This window comes from Tupaia chinensis, unplaced genomic scaffold (assembly GCF_000334495.1).
Source record: "Tupaia chinensis unplaced genomic scaffold, TupChi_1.0 Scaffold147123_1, whole genome shotgun sequence".
Taxonomy (NCBI): domain Eukaryota; kingdom Metazoa; phylum Chordata; class Mammalia; order Scandentia; family Tupaiidae; genus Tupaia; species Tupaia belangeri.
In genome coordinates, this window is record NW_006206975.1 from 550,619 (window position 1) to 570,838 (window position 20,220).

The window sequence follows — 20,220 nt, forward strand, 5'->3', positions numbered from 1 at the left end:
TAATCATCTCTGCTTATCAGAACCGCTTTCCTAGAACTGTATTCCATGGAGACTCACCTACAATGGCGGATCCGCACGAGACCCACCCTTGATCCAACCTTGAATGGAATCTATGTTCCCTATTGTTGAAAACTTTAAACTTGTGGCCCTTCTCCCTTTACTTGCATGTATTACATTTTCAATAACTCCCTTGGAAGACAACTGTATATAGCAGAGATAGGGTAATGGGAGAGGGGGAAAGGGCAGAGGGTCAAAGATAGGATAAAAAACATATATATATATATGTAAACATTGTATGAAAGTAGAAATGGAATATTGTTGGTGATAACATGCTTGATTGAGTCACTATGCAGTTTATCCTAGATGGGGAACTACATTTAGTATGTTGTGATGATGCTCAGGGAATGAGTGTTAGGTAATATAATATAAAAAAAAAAAGAAAAAGAAAGTTGCAGGAGGAAAAAAAAAAAGCACATTGATGACTGCAGCGAGCTGTGTGGGCACATCTGGGTACTACTTTATAGTATGTTTATTCTACTCACTGGGGTTTATGCCTAGGGTCAGACTTGGATACATGTGTAGGTTTGTGTCAGCTGTGCTAGCTAATGGATTTATTTAGACTAATTAAGTTCATTGGCAGAACAATTGAATTGGGGGGGGAGGAAGGTATGGAGGGCAACCATGGATGCCAGGGACAATGGGGGAGGAAGATGGGACATAGCAGAGGGTGGGGGATGGGGAATCAGGGGTGGCAAGACAAAGGGCAAGGTATGCAGGACGTTAAGAATTGGAAAATTATTTGCTGAGAACATGTATGTGGATGTGCTTGATTGAGCCAATGCACAGTGTATTTTGGATGGAAAATTCATTTGTATGTTGTGATGGTATAAAGCGAATTAATAAAAAAAAAAAAGAGAGAAATTTTTGTGATAGGGTGAATGTACTCACTAAAGAGACAGAGAGACAGAAAGCAAGAAACCACTACCCAGGGTGTATGGCCACCAGCAATCCCTTCTCCTCTCAGAATCTTGGGCATGCATGCACGCACCCAGCGTGTTTTAAGCTGTCAGGTCCAGGACTCCCCACAGTCGACTACGTGGGAGTTCAGTGACATAACCTTACACCATCTGTGGTCCCAGAATCATAAGGACTTCTATTTCAACAATGGTAGGCAAGGTGACTTAAACCAATCTCTTCTCCCACCATCACCACCACCAATAAAACTAGGAAATGCCCAGTAGAATATTTTTTGAAATGTCTCCTTAAAAGCCTCAAGGAGCAGATGGATTAATGAAGAGCCCCCTGGCCAAAATCCAAGGAAAAGCAGAAACCATAGAAACAAAACTGAATACTAAGCTACTTTTTCTGTAAAACTTGTGCCATTCTGGACACATCTGGGCTTCTCCTTCAGTCTCCTAGAAGGACATGTGTGAAACCAGCATCCCTAATAGACAGGCCAAGCTACAAGGGACTTCACAGATTGTGGCCGCCTCTCTTTTACAGAGAAGGGGACGTGCCATTCTAAAACCATGTCCTCTCTCTGTCTGCTACTGTGCCTCTACCTGGTGTCCAGAAGGGGTCCCCGTTGAGACTAAGGGCTCTGAAGGAGATGAGGGCCTGGCACAGAGTAAGCTCTCAATTAGTGGATAGGTTGAATTTGATTTGGGAACTTAGCAGAGTTTTTTTATTATTATTATTATAATTGTTAGACCTCTTTCCTAATTTGGGCAAAGGTTAGGTTTGGTTTCACTCCTGGATTGAGTTTTGAGGCGCTGTACTGAAAATCTAGCGCCTCTATACTGAGAGAGTGTCTTCAGGTGTGTCCTGAGTAAGTTGGTAACTTCAGCTGGACTCCCACATGGCTGACTATGGTTCAAGTCCTGGACCTGGTGGCTTGCTTTCTTGCTTTCACTCTCGCTCTGTCCCTCTCTGGTTAAATTAAAATAAATAAATAAATACATAAATAAAGTTAAATAAAACAATTCTTTAAAAAAAGTGTATACTAATAAGCTAACAGATGGGGGAAATGAGCTAATAAATGGAGCAAGAAAGGAGAATAAGAGGTAATATATATCTTGAGAAACAAAAAAGAACAAATTTTAAAATAGATATAAGCTGGCTCAGTGGCACAGCAGTGATGTGTATATTAGTTTTTAAAAAACTTGGCCAATTATTTATTTGTTTGTTTGTTTGTTTATTTTTGAGAGGATTTTGCTATAGGGCACGTGCACTTGCCAGAAAGAGACAGAGAGGCAGAAAGCGAGAAATCACCCCCTAGTGGGGATGGCCACACTGCAATGGCTTCTCCTCCATTCTTCTCTCAGGATCTTGGGCATGCACACACAGTCCCCCGGAATGAGTTCAAGCCACCAGGTCCGGGACTTAAACCACAGTCGACTACGTGGGAGTCCAGTGACATAGCTATTACGCCAATTGCTGGTCCCCAATAGTCTATATTTTAATCTGGCTTGATTGTTATCAAAGTATGAGTAACAACATTTTCAAGAATGTGGCCCAGTCACAGCGGCACACACTGCCAAGACACTGTGCTCCACAAGCTGGGACCACATGGGAGGCCTGGGTTCAATTCCTAGACCAACCTAAGGGCCAATGAGAGCTATAACCCCAGCAACTCAAAAAGGCTAAGGCAGGATTGTGACACAGTAAGACCCTGTAAGAAGAAACAAAAGAAAACCCTTCAATTATGATCATATGAACCTTTGTTAAGCTGTGCACATGATTTTTTCTTTTCTTTTTCTTTCTTTCTATTTTTTTTTTTTTTGAGAGGTTTTTGCTTTAGGGCATGTGCGCTCGCCAGACAGACAGAGAGAGACAGAGAGATAGAAAGCGAGAAATCACCCCCCAGGAGAAATGGCCACGCCGCAATCCCTTCTTTATTCTCCTCTTGGGATCTTGGTCACAAACGCACACGCACCTGGCATGAGTTTAAGCCACCAGGTCTGGGACTCAAACCGTGGTCGAATACATGGGAGTCCACCAGCATAACCATTACGCCAACTGCAGGTTCCAGTTGTACACATGATTTCTGTATTTTTTTATATATATGAATTTTCAATTTTAGAAAAAAGTTCTCTAAAAAGGAGTACTTTTGATGTCGAAAACACCAGGTGCCAAATGCACAAACTTGAGGGCTTACATAGCCTTCATGGCACTGAGGTACTCCTTGCACTTCCAGATCTGACCAGAATCAACCTAAATCCATAGTAGGACATTAGGGGGTGGGCCAGCAGGTGACATGGTGGTTAAGGTGCTGGACACTCCCACATGGCTGAGCATAGTTCAAGTCCTGGACCTGCTGGCTTGCTTTCTCACTTTCTCTCTGTGTGTCTGTCTTTCTCTGGTCAAATTAAAGTAAATGAATGAATAAATAAAATTAAATAAGTAATTTTTTTAAAAAGACGGACACTAGGGGGAAGAATATGACAACAAAAATGAGGAAATAAGTCGAAAAATTTTAGAAGGACCAATGTTCTTATAAACATTTTACAACAGAAAATTGAGTAATACCACTGGCTTCCACACAAACTCAAACCCTTTTTTCTGGGGGTAGCTCACCAATTTCCATCACGCTGTCATCATTCAATGTCTGGGAAAAAGAGAGAACTCGGAGCCACTGAAGCTTCTGACACTGCTGGATGATCAGTTTGGCTACTTGACAAATCCCATCGCCAGTAGGAAGGATCAGTTCTTCCAGGTTATGAAGAAAACCTAATGTGTAGGCTATCAGAAGAGACAGAAAGAGCTATTCTCCAGTGTCCTGTGCTCTTTGTTCTCTGATAATCTAGAGCCTAAAAATCACACATAGTTCAAGAGGCCCCAGTAGCACAGAGGCCCACGGCAAAAGAAAGCAGTCAGCATACACTCTGATTCTTGTTGCTCCGTCCAGATGCTCCCACCCTCTCACGCCAGTGTCTCCTGTCCTGAAGTCAGAGCTGCCTGTTTCATCTTCATTTCCTGTTTTAGAATAAAGCTTCTACTGGTTGCAGGTTATGCTCCTGGTTCTTCAGTGCTTCAGTCCACTTCCTTCCCATCCCAGCCTCCCACTGTCACTCTCACTGATTTCCACATCTGCCCCCAGCAGAGTCCACATTCTCACAACCTTCCTTTCCACCTTGACACCTCGTTGGCACGTCGCATTATGGGCTACTTGCTCACTAGAAAGTTCATTACCTTTGAGTCCTCATAAACTGAAATATTTTAAACACTTGGCTGCATAAAACAATGTTCTAGGTTTATCTTTTACTTTCCCTGTGTCAGTTCTTGATTCAGTCATTTTGTCAAGGACCCTGGTTCCTTTAAGGGAGGGTGGTAATTGGAAATCAAGATCTGGGCACTTGATGTGTTCATGGCTGCTAGAGTGCTTCCTAGTCTCAGTGGTCTGAGCTGAGAAACCCGTTATGTGTGTAGATAGCTCTATGGACATCTACAGATGTGTATAGCTCTATCGCTCTTTGTTTATAGGTTTAAAGACCATATGAGGCCTCACAAATATTTCCAATTCTAACCCAACACCTCAAAGTGTTCTAGTCTCCCAATTTCAAGATTTGTAACTTCCTTCTCCAATAGTGAGGAGATGTGGCTCTCATTAACTTAAGGTGCTACTTACTTAATCAGCCTGTGATCTATGCCAGCCACCTTCTCAGCCCCCAATCTGCCTCTGCCACCACAGCCCTCACCATGCTATAGGGCATACACACTCACCAGGGAAAGAAAGGCAGAGGAAGGGAAAGTGAGAAGTCACCCCCCAGGGGGTGGCCATGCCACAATTTCTTCTCCTCCATTCTTCTCTCAGGATTTTGGGCAAACACATACACACACAGGGTATAACTGTCAAGCCTCTGGGTCCTAGACTCAAACCGTGGTCATGCATGTAAGAATACAGCCCCTTAACCACTACACCACCTGCTGGTCCCAAGAAATACATTTTATTTATTTATTTATTTATTTATGAGAGGGTTTTGCTATAGAGTACGTGTGCTCGCCCAAAAAACAGAGAGAAACAGAGACAGACAGCGAGAAATCACCCCTCAGGAGGGATGGCCTCACCGCAATCCCTTCTCATTCTCCTCTCAGGATCTTGGACATGCATGCACATACACCTGGCATGAGTTTAAGCCGCTAGGTCTGGGACTCAAACCGCAGTCGACTACATGGGAGTCCAGTGACATAGCCATTACACCAACTGCTGGTCCGCTAAGAAATACATTTTAAATTAAAAAACAAAACATGGGCATCACTGTCCATTCCTTCTAATGAGCCAGGGCAACTAATATATATCTTCTTTTTCTTCTCTACTAGGAGAACAAAGAATAAGTAAAAATCACTGTCTTTTAAACATACCAAAATTTTCAGCTGTTTCCTTATCAGGAAATTGTTGTTGATTGAGATTTAATATCTTCAGAGAAACAAAACTTGGCAAAATGGTGACTGTGAAAGGGAAAGTAGAAATTTAGTTATGTCAGCAACAGCTCCTCTAACAAAGAGTAACATCTTTAAAGAGTTTTTTGTTTTGTTTTGTTTTGCTTTTGGAGAGGTTTTTGCTATAGGGTGTGTGAGCTCGGCAGAAAGACAGAGAGAGACAGACAGAAAGCGAGAAATCACCCCCCAGGTGGATGGCCACACCACAATCCCTTCTCCTTTTGGGATCTTGGGCATGCACACACATGTGCTTGGCATGAGTTTAAGCCACCAGGTCTGGGACTCAAACCGCAGTCGACTACATGGGAGTCCAGTGATGTAGTCATTATGCCATCTGCTGGTCCCCCTAAAGAGTGTTTTAAAATTAATAGAAATTAATATATTAATTCAGATTGAATTAGTACGACTAAGTAAAACAAATTTTGCTCAGAAAATAATTCTGTGAACTAGGAAGTTTAAAATTCTATGAAGTTTACAGAATTTTAAAGTTTAGTAGTTTTGTTACAGTAGTTTTATTCTTTATTTTCAATTGCAGTTTTAAAAGATTTTTTTTTTTTTTAAAGAGTTTTGCCATAGGGCTCATGTGCTCCCCAGAGGATAAGAGACAGACAGAGAGAGAAGGAAAGTGAGAGATCACCCCCAGAGGGGATGGCTATCCCACAACCCCTTCTCCTTCATTGTTCTCTCAGGATTTAGGGCATGCATGTACACTGGCCTGGCATGTTTTTCAAACTGCTGGGTCTGAGACTGGAACCAACCAGTTGGCCATGTGTGGGATCCAATGTCTTAACTGCCACATCATCTTCTGGCCCAAAATATGGCTCTTTTTTGGGGACCAGCAGTTGGCATAATGGCTATGTCACTGGACTCCCATGTAGTCAACCACAGTTCGAGTCCTGGACCTGGTGGCTTAAACTCACACGGGGCGTGTGTGTGTGCATGCTCAAGATCCGGAGAGGAGAATGGAGAAGGGATAGCGTGGCCATCCCCCCTGAGGGGTGGTTTCTCACTTTGTGGCTGTTTGTCTCTGTCTTTCTGGTGAGCACACGTGCCCTACCCCCAAGAGGGGATGGCCACGCCGCAATCCCTTCTCTCGGGATCTTGGGCATGTATGCACATGCGCCTGGCGTGAGTTTAAGCCACCGGGTCTAGGACTTGAACGGCAATCGACTACTTGGGAGTCCAGTGACATAGCCATTACACTAAGTGCTGGTCCCAAATATGGCTCTTTTTAAAGAGTGCTTAATATGACTCTGTCCACAGAAGTATCTTATATCAACATTTAAAAATTAAAGCTCTTACCAAATGGAGAAGGTTTAAAAAATGGCCCAGAAAACTTTATTTCTTGCAGTTTTTTGCAGGAAGCAAGTGCTGTTGTGAGAAACTCAAACTCCGAAAAGAAGTAACATTTCAGATGGAAAACACGAAGGTTTGGAGAATTCTGAATCAATTTCACTGTAAAATAGCAAGGATTTTCAGAAATTAGAGGTGACAACAAATTTTATTAAAATCATCTATGTAATTTATTATTTTGTTTCAACAACTCAACTAAAGCAAACATCACAATGTAATGACCTAAGAATCAGGCTACTTTGGGTTCAGTTCAGGATCTGCAAATGACTAGTGAGTGACATGAACTTGGACAAGTTACTGAGCTCTCTGGAGATCAGTTTTCTCATCTACAAAATAAGGGCATTGGCCCAGTAAAGTCACTTCAGCTTTAGCATCCTAATGTCACTAAGCTTTTACATGACATTTACACAACAAGAATTCTATAAAAAAAAATAAATAAGAGACATGACAGCTTTGAAGCAAAACCTAAACATGATGCGAAAATTGCTGACAAAAGCAAGAAAACTACTACTTACAGCTTCAGTTTCAAGGAATTGTTTCATGCAACTCTGCATGTCAATTGCATCAAGTTTTACATTTCTTCAGTCTTTAGTATTCAGTATATACTCAATTCAGAAATAGTGGTGATGGGGCCAGCAGATGGTGTAATGGCTGTATCACTAGACTCCCGTATGGCTGACCACAGTTTGAGTCCCAGACCCAGCAACTTGAAACTCACACTGGGTGCAGGTGCGTGCATGCCTAAAATCATGAGAGGATAATGGAAGAGACAGGATTGCAATGTGGCCCATCCCCCTGAGGGTGTGTGTGTGTTTCTTGCTTTCTGTTTCTCCAGAGAGCACAAGCACCCTATACCAAAAATTTCTCTAAAAAAGAAAATAAAAACAAAAATATCTCTTGAAAAATCAAGAAATGGTGATGCCCAAGTCATTTTGCTAAATGATGTATTTAAGAGAGATGTCTGCACAGGTTGTCCACATGAGGACAGGCTGTTGAGAAATGGAAATGTTTCCAATTGCTACCAGTCAACAGGATTCTTTCCTCCTGAGCAGGCAAATCTGTAAGTTGCAATGTAAGAACATCTTAAACAAAAACAAAATAAAAACTTACATAAAACAAACTATTTTGGAGAGGCAGCTTCTCAGAGTTAAGAGCTCACAAAATTCTTGTGTTTGAATCACTTACCCTCTTTATGTCTCTATTTTCCCAGCTGTAAAATGCCAAAAATAATAATCCCTTATTTCATAAGACAGATACAAAGATTAAATGAGTTGATCTTTGTAAAAGGCTTAGAACAATTCCTAGCATATAGCAGAGGCTCAATAATCACAGACAGGCCTCTTGATTTTTTTAAAAAAATATTTATTTAATTTTATTCATTATTATTATTATTATTTAATTTGACAAGAGAAGGAGAGAGAAAGTGAGAGAACAAGCCTCTAGGCCCAAGACTTGAACTGTAGTCAGGCATGTGGGAGACCAGCACCTTAACCCCCTGCTAGCCCCGGTCTCTTGATTTCTTCTTAATGAGAAAGAATACTATTGTCATAATTTACTATAAGTATAGTCTGCACCTTCAGTTCCACAAAAGTTTTAACTCTTAAATAAATTATTGACCAAGTTTTTTTTTTTTAACTAATACAAAACAAGAAAACAATGTTCATCATCCTTACCAAGTTTAGAAGGATCACAACCAGCTGAAATTTGAATTGATAATTTATCCATATGGTGGAGGTTTGAGAATTCTTCAGGAATGACTGGAAAAACATTTATACTGTCATCCAGATTCAAAGACAGTTCTTTCAAGCACAAGAACTTGTCCAAATTAGGAATTATTTCTGGAAAGAAGCATACAGTTTCCCATTTTTAATCTAAATAGTTATAAATGGAACTTTTGGAACTATCATTTTGATTCATCCAGCTATTTTAACATTTTCCAATGAAAAACCTTTAAATACCATGAAATATTTTTTTTAGAATTATTATTTATTTATTTATTCATCCACTTAGTTTAATTTGACCAGAGAGAGAGAGAAAGTGAGAAAGCAAGCTACTAAGTCCAGGACTCAAACCACGTTCAGCCACGTGAGAGTCTTCAGTGCCTTAACCACCATGCCACCTGCTGGTCAACTGAAACATTTTTTTTAGAGGTTTTTGCTATAGGGTACGTGAGCTCACCAGAAAGACAGAGAGAGAGAGAGACAGAAAGTAAGAAATCACCCCCCAGGGGGATGGCCATGCTGCAATCCCTTCTCCTCCATTCTCTATTCTCTTCTTGGAATCTTGTGCATGCACACATGCCCAGCATGAGTTTAAGCCACTGGATCCAGGAATTGAATCACGGTCAACAACATGGGAGACCAGTGATAGCCATTACGCCAAGTGCTGATCCCTCCCCAAAACATTTTTTTAAAAGTACATATGAAAGGGCTTTAAAAAGTTCATAGAAAGTGGAATTTAAGTACAAGTTTATTGCAGTGCAAAGTAAAATCTTTTCTTTTTTTTTTTTTTTCTTGAGAGGCTTTTGCTATAGGGCACGTGTGCTTGCCAGAAAGAGAGAGACAGAGAGACAGAAAGTGAGAAATCACCGCCCCCCCCAAGGGGGGATGGCCATGGCGCACTCCCTTCTTCTCCATTTTCCTCTTGAGATCTTGGGCACGCATGCACACGCACCCGGCATGAGTTTAAGCCACCAAATCTTGGATTCGAACCGTGGTCGACTACGTGGGAGTTCAGCGACATAGCCATTATGCTAACTGCTGGTCCCAAGTAAAATCTTGATATATATGCATAGTTTTTAAATAATAGTTTAAAGTTCATAGTTTTCATGAACTTTTTGAAGACTCTGTATATGAAGACATTGCTATTTGCAGCAATTACTGACTATGTACCATATGAGAGACCCTGTCCTACTCTCTGGACTCACAAAAATAAGTGAGATGCCTTCAACAAATGGTGTGGGGACAACCGGCTTTGCAATTGCAAAATAATGAAACTGGGGCTAGCAGATGGCATGGTGGCTGGGGCTCTGGATTCCCACATGGCCAACTGCAGTTAGAGTCCTAGACCTGGAGACTTGCTCTCTTACTTTCCCTCTCTCTCAGTCTGGTCAAGTTGAAATAATAAAATTAAATAAATAATTCTAAAAAAATAATGAGGTTGAGTTCTTATTTCCTACCATATTAAAAATTAACTCAAATTAGATCAACTATCTGAATATACTAGCTAAAAGCATACAACTTTTAGATAAAAACATAAAAATAGACGTTTATGACCTCGGATTTGACGATTTCTTAGACATGACAGCAAAAGCACTAGTAACAAAAGAAAAAAATATTTTAAATTGGACTGCATCAAAATTTACAACTTTTATGAATTAAAAGACATATGGGGAGGGACCAGCAGATGGTGGAATGGTTACATAGCTGGACTCCCACGTAGTGGACCCGGAATCCTAGAACCAGCAGCTTAAAACTCACACTGGGCACGTGTGCGTGCATGCCCAGAATCCCAAGAGGAGAATGGAGGAGAAGGGACTGCAGCATGGCCACCCACCTTGGGGGTGATTTCTCACTTTCTGTCTCTCTGACAAGCACACACACCCTATGGCAAAAATCTCGCTAAAAAAAGAAAAAAAGATATATAGGCACTAGCAGATGGCATAATGATTATTATGTCACTGAACTCCCACATGGTCAACCATGGTTTAAGTCCCAGATCTGGAGGCTTGAAAATCATCCTGGGTGTGTGTGTGTTATGTGCCCAAAATCCCAAAAGGAGAATGGAGGAGACGGGACTACGATGAGGACATCCCCCTGGAGGGTGATTTCTCACTTTTTGTCTCTTGTCTCTCTCTGCCTCTCCAGTGAGCACACATGCTCTATAGCAAAAATCTCTCTTAAAAAGAAAAAGACATATAAAAAAAGTAAAACGGTAATCTATGGAATGTGAGAAAATTTATTCGAAAATGTCTCTTATAGATTTAATATCCAGAATATACAAAAACTCTTACAACTCAACAACAACAAAAAAAAACTCAGTTAAAAAATGGACAAAAAGACTTGAATAGATATTTTTCCAAAGAAGATATACAGTCATTATGAGCACATAAAATGATGCTCAACATCATTAAGTTATCACAGAAATGTAAATCAAAACCTCAATGAGGGACCAGCAGTTACCGTAATGGCTATGTCGCTGAACTCCCATGTGGTCAACCACAGTTCGAGTCCTGGACCCAGTGGCTTAAACTCACGCCAGGCGCATGTGCGTGCATGCCCAAGATCCCAAGAGGAGAATGAAGGAGAAGGGATTGCAGTGTGGCCATCCCTTCTGGGGGGTGATTTCTCGCTTTCTGTCTCTCAGTCTCTCTCTGTCTTTCTGGCGAGCACACGTGCCCTAGAGCAAAAACCTCTCAAAAAAAAAAAAAATCTCAATGAGATACCACCTCACCTTTACTAGAATGGCTTTATGAAAATCAAAATAAAACAGGACAAAACAGAAAATAACAAATGTTGATAAGAAATCGAAACCCTCATACATTGCTGGTGAAAATGTAAATGGTACAGCCACAATGGACACAGTTTGGAAATTCCTCAAAAAATTAAACATAAATTACCATATAAACCAGCAATTCTACTTAAAGGTATGCACCAAAACATTCAAAAACAGGGACTCAATCAGATGGTACTTGTAATGTTAATGTTCATCATAGCATTATTCACATAAGCTAGAAAGGTGGAAATAACCCAAGTGTCCATTAACAGATGAATGGGTATATAAAATATGATCTATACATAAAGAGAAATATTATTCAGCTATTAAAAGCAATAGGGCTATGCACTAGCAAGTGGCACAGTTGTTATCTTGCTAGACTCCCACATGGTCGACCATGGTTCAAGTCCTGGACCCAGCGACTTGAAAATCACACCTGGTACATGTGTGTGCATGTCCAAAATCCCAGGAGAATGGAGGAGAAGGGATTGTAATGTGGCCATTCTCCCTGGGGATGGTTTCTCACTTTCCCTCTCACTGATTCTGTCTCTCTCTCTGGGGAGCACGTGCACCCTATGACAAAACCTCTAAAAAAAAAAAAAAAAGCAATAGGGCCAACCAATGGCATGGTGATTAAGGTGGCTGGATCCTACGTAGCCAGCTGTGCAGCTCAAGTCTTAGACCCAGTGGCTTGAAAACCCCACCAGGTTTGTGTGCATGTGTACCCAAAATCCTAAGAGGAGAATGAGAAGTGATTCCTGTGTGGCCATCCCTCCAGTGGGTGATTTATCATTTTCTCTCCTCTCCTCCCTCTCTCTCTCTCTCTCTCTGACACTCTCTGGCAAGTGCATATTCCCTATAGGGAAAAAAAAAAAAGAATAAAGTTCTGATACCTGCTACAACATGATCAAGTTTGAAAACATTATGCAAAGTGAAATAAATTAGGCAGAAAAAAACAAACATATGATCCCACTTATTAAAAAAAAATCTAGAATAGACAACTTTATAAAGACAGAAAGTAGAATAGGGTTGAGAGAAGCTGGACCCCATATGGTGATCACAGCTTGAATCCCCAACCTGGTCAGCCTGAAACACACCAGGCACACATGAATACCCAAGAACTGATGACTGAAGAACTAAGGGAAGTGGATCAGTAAAGTGGATCACAGCATGACCAGACACTATAGAGGGTGTTCATCTCTCTTACTTTTTCTTTCTCTCACTCTTATATGCACATACACAAACTCTGACATAAATAAATTTCAAAAAAATTTTTAGAAAAGGAAAGTATTGATAAAATAGAGGTTACCAGGGGCTGGTGGGAAGGAGGAGTTATTGTTAAATTGGTACAGAGTTTCTGTTTGGGATGATGAAAAGATTTTGGAACTTGATAGTGGACGTGGTTGTACAACCATCTGAATATATGCAGTGTCACTGAACTGTACACTTAGAAATGATTAAAATGGTTACTTTTGCTATGTATATTTTACCATGATAAAAGTACTTGAAAAAAAATTTCTAAATTTGATAATAAAAATTAACCCATAGTTTAAAAAGAAAAAAAAAAAAACAGCTCAGTGACTCTCAAGGAAGATATACAAAACAAAGCCAACCCTTAGGTACATAACAAACTGCTGAAAACCAAAAGGTATACTAGCAACAATTTTTTTTTAATAGAGAGATTTTTGCTATAGGGCGTGTGTGCTCGCCAGAAAGACATAAAGTTAGAAAGCATCCCCCAGGGGGAATGGCCATGCCACAGTTCCTTCTCCTCCATTCTTCTCTCAGGATTTTGGGCACACACACACATGTGCACCTGGCCTGAGTTTTAAGCCGCTGGGTACAGGTCTTGAACCATGGTCAACTACATGGGAGTCCAGAGACATAACTGTTACACCATCTGCTGGTCCCTCTAGCAACAGTTTTAAATACCATTTACAATAATATCAAAAACCATAAATCCCTAGGAATAAATTTAATGAAAGATGAGTAAAATTCATACTGAAAATGATCAACTATTGCTTAGAGAAGTTAACACAGAAATAGGGCCAGCCACTGGTGTGGTGATTAAGGCAGCTGGATCCCACATGGCTGACTGTACAGTTCAAGTCCCAGACCTGGTAGCTTAGAAAACATAAGTAGTTCATGCCTACAAGCTTTCATTAATTTTTCTCTTTAAGAGGTTTTTGTCTTAGGATATGATACATGTTCTCACTAGAGAGAGAGAGAGACAAAGACAGTGAGAAGCAAAGTAAGATATCGGACTTAGGGGGATGACCACACCATAATCCCTTCTCCTCCTGAGACCTTGGGCACACATGCATATGCGCCTGGTATGAGTTTCAAGCCACCAGGTCCAGGAATTGAACTGCAATCGGCCATGTGGGAGTCCAGTGATGCAACCACTATGCCATCTGCTGTCCTCAGCTTTTATTAATTTTATCTGGGTTATCTGAAAACCATTCTAATATTCAGGAGCCTTTTACTAATTTACACTACTGACAAAAAAAAAAAACAAAAACAAAGAGAAAAAACAAAAAACTTATTGAAGGTTTTATACTATCCAATCAGCAAGTCTCATTTCTTCAAAAGTTTTTTTTGTTTGTTTATTACTTTTTGTTTTGCTTTTATTTTTGGAGAGCTTTTAAAATTTGTTTGTTTGTTTGTTTGTTTTTGCTATAGGGTGCGTGCGTTCGCCAGACAGAGACAGAGAGAGATAGAGACAGAAAGCGAGAAATCACCCCCCAGGGGGGATGGCCATGCCGCAATCCCTTCTTCTCCATTCTCCTCTCGCGATCTTGGGCACACATGCACACGCGCCCAGCATGAGTATAAGCCACTGGGTCCGGGACGCAAACTGCAGTCGACTACATGGGAGTCCAGCAACATAGCCATTATGCTAACTGCTCATCCCTTTTGCTTTTATTTTTAACTTGCTAGAAGGTGCATGCCCTTGCCCAAGAATCAGAGAGGAAGAGGAAGCAAGCACCCCCCTCGCCACAGCAAGGTGTGGTCATGCTGCAATCTATTCCCCTTCATTCCTCCATCCTAACAAGATTTTGGGGCATGTGCCCACACACATGCCTGGCATGTGCCTTGAGAAGTTTTAATGTACCTAAAACTGAGAATGATAAAATAAAATTATATGTTAGAATAATCATTTAAAAATATTTACATATACCTTGGATACCTTGGGATGTCCCCAAGACTTCAAAAGATTCCAGGGAAGGCAAGGTGAGAAGCAATCGTTGTTCTGCTGCACTGAGATCAAACCTGTCTATGCGGCACTTGATGACAGAGGCTTTATACAGCTCAAGAACTGGGCGGATGCTTTCAATAACTCCTCTGCTGGAGCTGAGGTGGAGTTCAATGTGCTGTGAAGCTGAGCATATGGCCATCAGAGCTGGGAGCATCTCCTGCTCTACAGCATCCGTGTCACTCACGTGGACTTCCAGAAGGGGAATCTTGTACTGCTTTGGAGAAAGTTTCCAATAGCCAGAACTGATGTCCAGGGGTGCCATGCGCTGAATATCCAGAAAACTCTTTATGTTCTCCTCTTTTTCAGTTATATTTTGCTCCCATTCATTCACAGATTCAAAGGCAGAAGCATATTCCTGATCTATGGTTGGTGCTTGTGATGTGTCCAAACATGTTTTCAGGACCGATAAATCTGCTCTGGGTGGCCTTTTATTTCCTTTTATTGACACCTGGATGCTCCTCAACAATAACAGGCTTTCTGGGTGATCATAGAGACAGAAAGCGAGAAATCACCCCCCAGGGGGGATGGCCATGCCGCAATCCCTTCTTCTCCATTCTCCTCTCGCGATCTTGGGCACACATGCACACGCGCCCAGCATGAGTATAAGCCACTGGGTCCGGGACGCAAACTGCAGTCGACTACATGGGAGTCCAGCAACATAGCCATTATGCTAACTGCTCATCCCTTTTGCTTTTATTTTTAACTTGCTAGAAGGTGCATGCCCTTGCCCAAGAATCAGAGAGGAAGAGGAAGCAAGCACCCCCCTCGCCACAGCAAGGTGTGGTCATGCTGCAATCTATTCCCCTTCATTCCTCCATCCTAACAAGATTTTGGGGCATGTGCCCACACACATGCCTGGCATGTGCCTTGAGAAGTTTTAATGTACCTAAAACTGAGAATGATAAAATAAAATTATATGTTAGAATAATCATTTAAAAATATTTACATATACCTTGGATACCTTGGGATGTCCCCAAGACTTCAAAAGATTCCAGGGAAGGCAAGGTGAGAAGCAATCGTTGTTCTGCTGCACTGAGATCAAACCTGTCTATGCGGCACTTGATGACAGAGGCTTTATACAGCTCAAGAACTGGGCGGATGCTTTCAATAACTCCTCTGCTGGAGCTGAGGTGGAGTTCAATGTGCTGTGAAGCTGAGCATATGGCCATCAGAGCTGGGAGCATCTCCTGCTCTACAGCATCCGTGTCACTCACGTGGACTTCCAGAAGGGGAATCTTGTACTGCTTTGGAGAAAGTTTCCAATAGCCAGAACTGATGTCCAGGGGTGCCATGCGCTGAATATCCAGAAAACTCTTTATGTTCTCCTCTTTTTCAGTTATATTTTGCTCCCATTCATTCACAGATTCAAAGGCAGAAGCATATTCCTGATCTATGGTTGGTGCTTGTGATGTGTCCAAACATGTTTTCAGGACCGATAAATCTGCTCTGGGTGGCCTTTTATTTCCTTTTATTGACACCTGGATGCTCCTCAACAATAACAGGCTTTCTGGGTGATCAAAAAAGTACTGTGACTTAAGTACATCCAAACTCAGCGTTTTTCCTTGAAGAAATTGTGAAATGAACGGAGAACATGCTGTAACAGTATTGCTTTGATAAGCAATTTTAAGGGCAAGAGCCAGTAAATGTTCTGAAACCAATGAAAAGTAAGCTTCTGGGGCTAACTGCCATAATCCTCTGATTAACTGCATCCTCAGTAAAATTTCTGGATGGTGTTTCAAGTAGTCATCATTTTCAGATACATTCTCCAATGACTCTTTATTTTTCACCAAATTAAGCAAATGAGATATGATTTTTGGCCCTGCCTTTGCTGAAGGGTGGCTGGAGACATAGTTCAAAAAATTGCTATAGGAACTTATAGCCATCATGGGTGAGTTAATTTGTTTCAAATAAAAAAGTCCCAAATCTTGATCTTCTTGCTTCTCTGAATCCAGGAGTTCAAGCAGCCTCACCCCCGCAAGAAACTCCTGGAATACAGGATTTAGAAACTGATAGACTGGTCTCAGTCTCTGGGCTGTGAATTTGCTCATCAAGCATGTGGTTAGATCATCATCTTCATCAACCCCGGCTTCTGTGAGGTCGTCATCATGAAACTCAAGGCAGGATGAAAAAACCCCTTTCAAGGCCAGCTCACCACAGGAGGAGATGGTTGCTTTGAGAAGTTCGGCTGTAGTTTTGTGCTTTAAGAAAAGGCACTCCATATAGGACTTGAAAGTAGTCACATCATCAAAGGACTGGTCAAAAGGATTCAGAAACCAGTTAGCACAGACTGCTGCTACAAAGAGAGGAGTTTTGTGGATTCCCTGCAAATTTTCGTTCTTTCCAAAGTAAACCATAAGCTTTCGCAGACGGGTCATATTATGTGAAAAGAGCTTCCGTAGTATATAGATCATATTATAGAAGGGAAATGCTTGGATCTCTAGAATTGTATCTAAATACTGGCGGATATCCCTGGCCCTATTGGTACGGACAGCAATCAATAAGCAGGTACGTGATGAGTGGTTTTTTTGAATCAGTTTTTCTATGACTTGGGGGACTGAGCACATTTCTCTGTAGTCATCCAAGAGAAATAACACCTGATTCTTTAACTTCTGGAGGGTGGTCCTCAGAGACATTTCAGTGATAGATCCTGGTGTCTCTAGGAGCTGGTCACAAATGATGTTGGCCAGCCCCTGGTCCAGTCTGGTAGAACTAAGGGAGAGGTAGAAGACCAGCTGGAACCTGTTTAACACGGGACAGCATCCTGATGCCCACAGAAATGCTATTTTCTTCAGGAGCATGGTCTTCCCACTACCAGCTTCACCCTCCACACACATGACAGAGTTCAAGTTGCCAAAGATCTCAGGTAACACCACAGGCTCTTGCACAGGTTTGCTGATGTGCTTGGAAGTAATGGAGAGATCACAGTCCAGCAAGTGGTTGGTGGCTAGACTGGGAGAGATTTCGAGCAAAGACATGTAGCGAAAACTGGCGCTGGTGTAGACCGTTCTCAGTTGCTCACTCAGGCTCTTTGCCTCTTGAAACCATTGGGGCATTTCTGTGAAGAGAAGAAAGGGGCACAGCTGTGATTCACAGCCACATCTCTCTCAATCCTAACATCAAGCTATTTTCACTATATGATTCTGCCTGTCTTCTGTGAATGTACTAGAACCTTCCACAGCTATCTCTCATTCCCAGGTTGGGATCCTCTCATAGCTCTTTCCAAAAGATCACAATGCTGGGAGCATGTGCTCCAAGTATCCCACATGACATGGGGACCTAGACAAAATCTAGGAGTGCTATGAGAGCCTATAATTTCTCTCTTAAAAATCTCAGGAAAGTCTCTCCCACTATACAAGATGGCAGGTGAACAAACTGTGAAGCAGGATACTAAGAAGAAACCTGAAGCCCAGAAGGCTGACACCAGTGGCAAGGTTAAAAAGGGTGACCCCAAGGCTAAAAAGCCCAAGAAGGGGAAACCCCATCGCAGTCGAAACCCAGTCCTAGTCTGTGGCATCGGCAGATACTCCCAGTATGCCATGTATTCCAGGAAGGCCATGTATAAGAGGAAATACTTGGACACTAAATCCAGGATTGAAAAGAAAAAGGAGAAGGTTTTTGTGACTGTCACAAAACCAGTTGGTGGAGACAAGAATGGTGGTACCTGAGTGGTTATACTGTGCAAAATGCCTAGGTATTATCCTACTGAAGATGTGTCTTGAAAGCTGTTGAGCCAAGGCAAAAACCCCTTCAGTAAGCTGTGAAAAAGCTGCAAGCTAGCATCACTCCTGGGACCATTCTGATCATCCTTACGGGATGCCACAGAGGCAAGAGAGTGGTTTTCCTGAAGCAGCTGAGCAGTGGCTTGCTACTTGTAACTGGACCACCGGTCTCAATCGAGTTCCACTGTGAAGAACACACCAGAAATTTGTCATTGGCCCCTCCACAAAAATTGATATTAGCAAAGTAAAACTCCCAAAGCACCTTATCAATGCTTACTTGAAGAAAAGAAACTATGGAAGCCCAGAAACCAGGAAGGTGAGATCTTAGACACAGAGAGGGAGAAATACGAGATTTCAGAGCAGTGCAAGGTTGATCAGAAAGCTGTGGACTTGCAAATTCTACCAAACATCAAAGCTGTTTCTCAATTCCAGGGCTATCCCCAATCCATGTTTGCCCTTACAAATGGAGTTTATCCTCACAAATTGGCGTTCTAAGTTTTCTGCCAAGAACCTAATTAAATAACTGATCATAAAAAAAAAAAAAAGAAACTCAAGAAGGAAACTTGAGAACAGTGTCTTTATACACTGGTCTGTATGCATCTCAGAAGCATTGACTACTAACAGTTGGAGCTGCATTCACTCTGGAGGTCTCACAAGAACTTGACTCTCTCACATACCACACTCTCCATTTCAATGCTCCACTCCTCTTCAGGAACACTTTGGACAACTACAAATTTCAAATGTTGTACATACAAAATAATATACCCATAGATACAATCTCATGCACTGCTTCAAAGTCCTTACCTGGCATTACAGAACTAACTGCTACTGAATCTTCAAGATTGTTTTCACTGGTAGTTTCCTTTGAAAAATAAAATAATTTGTAAATCATAAAAAAGTAGGGCATCATGTTATCTTTTTGTCTTTGTTTTTGTTTTTGCAATAGGGCGCATGTACTCACCAGAAAAAGAGAGATAGAGGGAAAATGAGAAATCATCCCCCATCATGGGATGGCCACACTGCAATCCTTCTACTCCACTCTCCTTTCGAGATTTTGGGCCTGCATGTGTGTGTGTATGTGTGCGCAAACACATGTGCCCGGCATGGTTTTCAAGCCACCAGGTCTGGGCCATGTGGGAGTCCAACGCCTCAAATACCACGCCATTTACTGACCCCAGGCACCATGTTATAATTGGGGATCAAACATCTTCCAAACAGAGCCCACCCTCAATACTGATGCTGATTGAAGGGAGCTGTTTTCCAACAATAAGTAAACTAAATATCCACAAGAGTGTATGTTCCCAGATAGTACATACACAACACATTCCAGGTGCTATGCGAGCAATCAGAATAATGGTATCTGGAGCAAGAAGGATACTCCAAAAATAATAGGTGCAGCCTTTGTCATTAGTTAACTAGCTTTTTAATATTACACAACTGGGATATAGAAATCTTAGGTTTCTTTCTTTAAAGAAAAAGACACACACACACACACACACAAATATATATGTGTGTATATATATATATCCCTCAACTTTTTAACTTTTTCAATTCACAACTATAAAAGATAAATCAAGGGGAACAGCAGGTGGTGTGGTGGTTAACATGCTGGACACTCCCACATGGTCGACCACAGTTTGAGTCCCAGACCTGGTGGCTTGCTTTTTCACTTCCCCTCTGTGTGTGTGTGTGTGTGTGTGTGTGTGTGTGTGTGTGTCTTTCTCTGGTCAAATTTAAAATAAATTAATAAATAAATAAAATTAAATAAATAATTTTTAAAAGATAAATCAAATGAATGACAAGTTATTTGCTTTTTGGAGTATGACAAATATTGGGTCATCCGAAAAATCAGGGCTTATTTTTCTGGTTTTCTATGCAAAAAATGTGCCGTAACTTTTCTGACAACCCAATATAACATTCTCATTACACAGCCTCAAAATAAGCTGATGTACATGT

At 41.4% G+C, this 20,220-nt stretch overlaps 1 protein-coding gene across 1 annotated transcript in view; it reads right to left on the reverse strand.

Annotated features, from left to right (window-relative positions):
* The window catches only part of NAIP (NLR family apoptosis inhibitory protein), a 50,058-nt gene that overhangs the window by 784 nt on the left and 29,054 nt on the right, over positions 1-20,220 (reverse strand). The window contains exons 9-14 of the mRNA XM_014584569.2: positions 19,069-19,126; positions 15,498-17,600; positions 8,466-8,630; positions 6,742-6,894; positions 5,362-5,448; positions 3,577-3,741 (exon numbers count right to left, since the gene is read on the reverse strand). Coding sequence (XP_014440055.1) covers positions 3,577-3,741; positions 5,362-5,448; positions 6,742-6,894; positions 8,466-8,630; positions 15,498-17,600; positions 19,069-19,126 — 2,731 coding nt within the window. The remainder of the gene's footprint in view (positions 1-3,576; positions 3,742-5,361; positions 5,449-6,741; positions 6,895-8,465; positions 8,631-15,497; positions 17,601-19,068; positions 19,127-20,220) is intronic.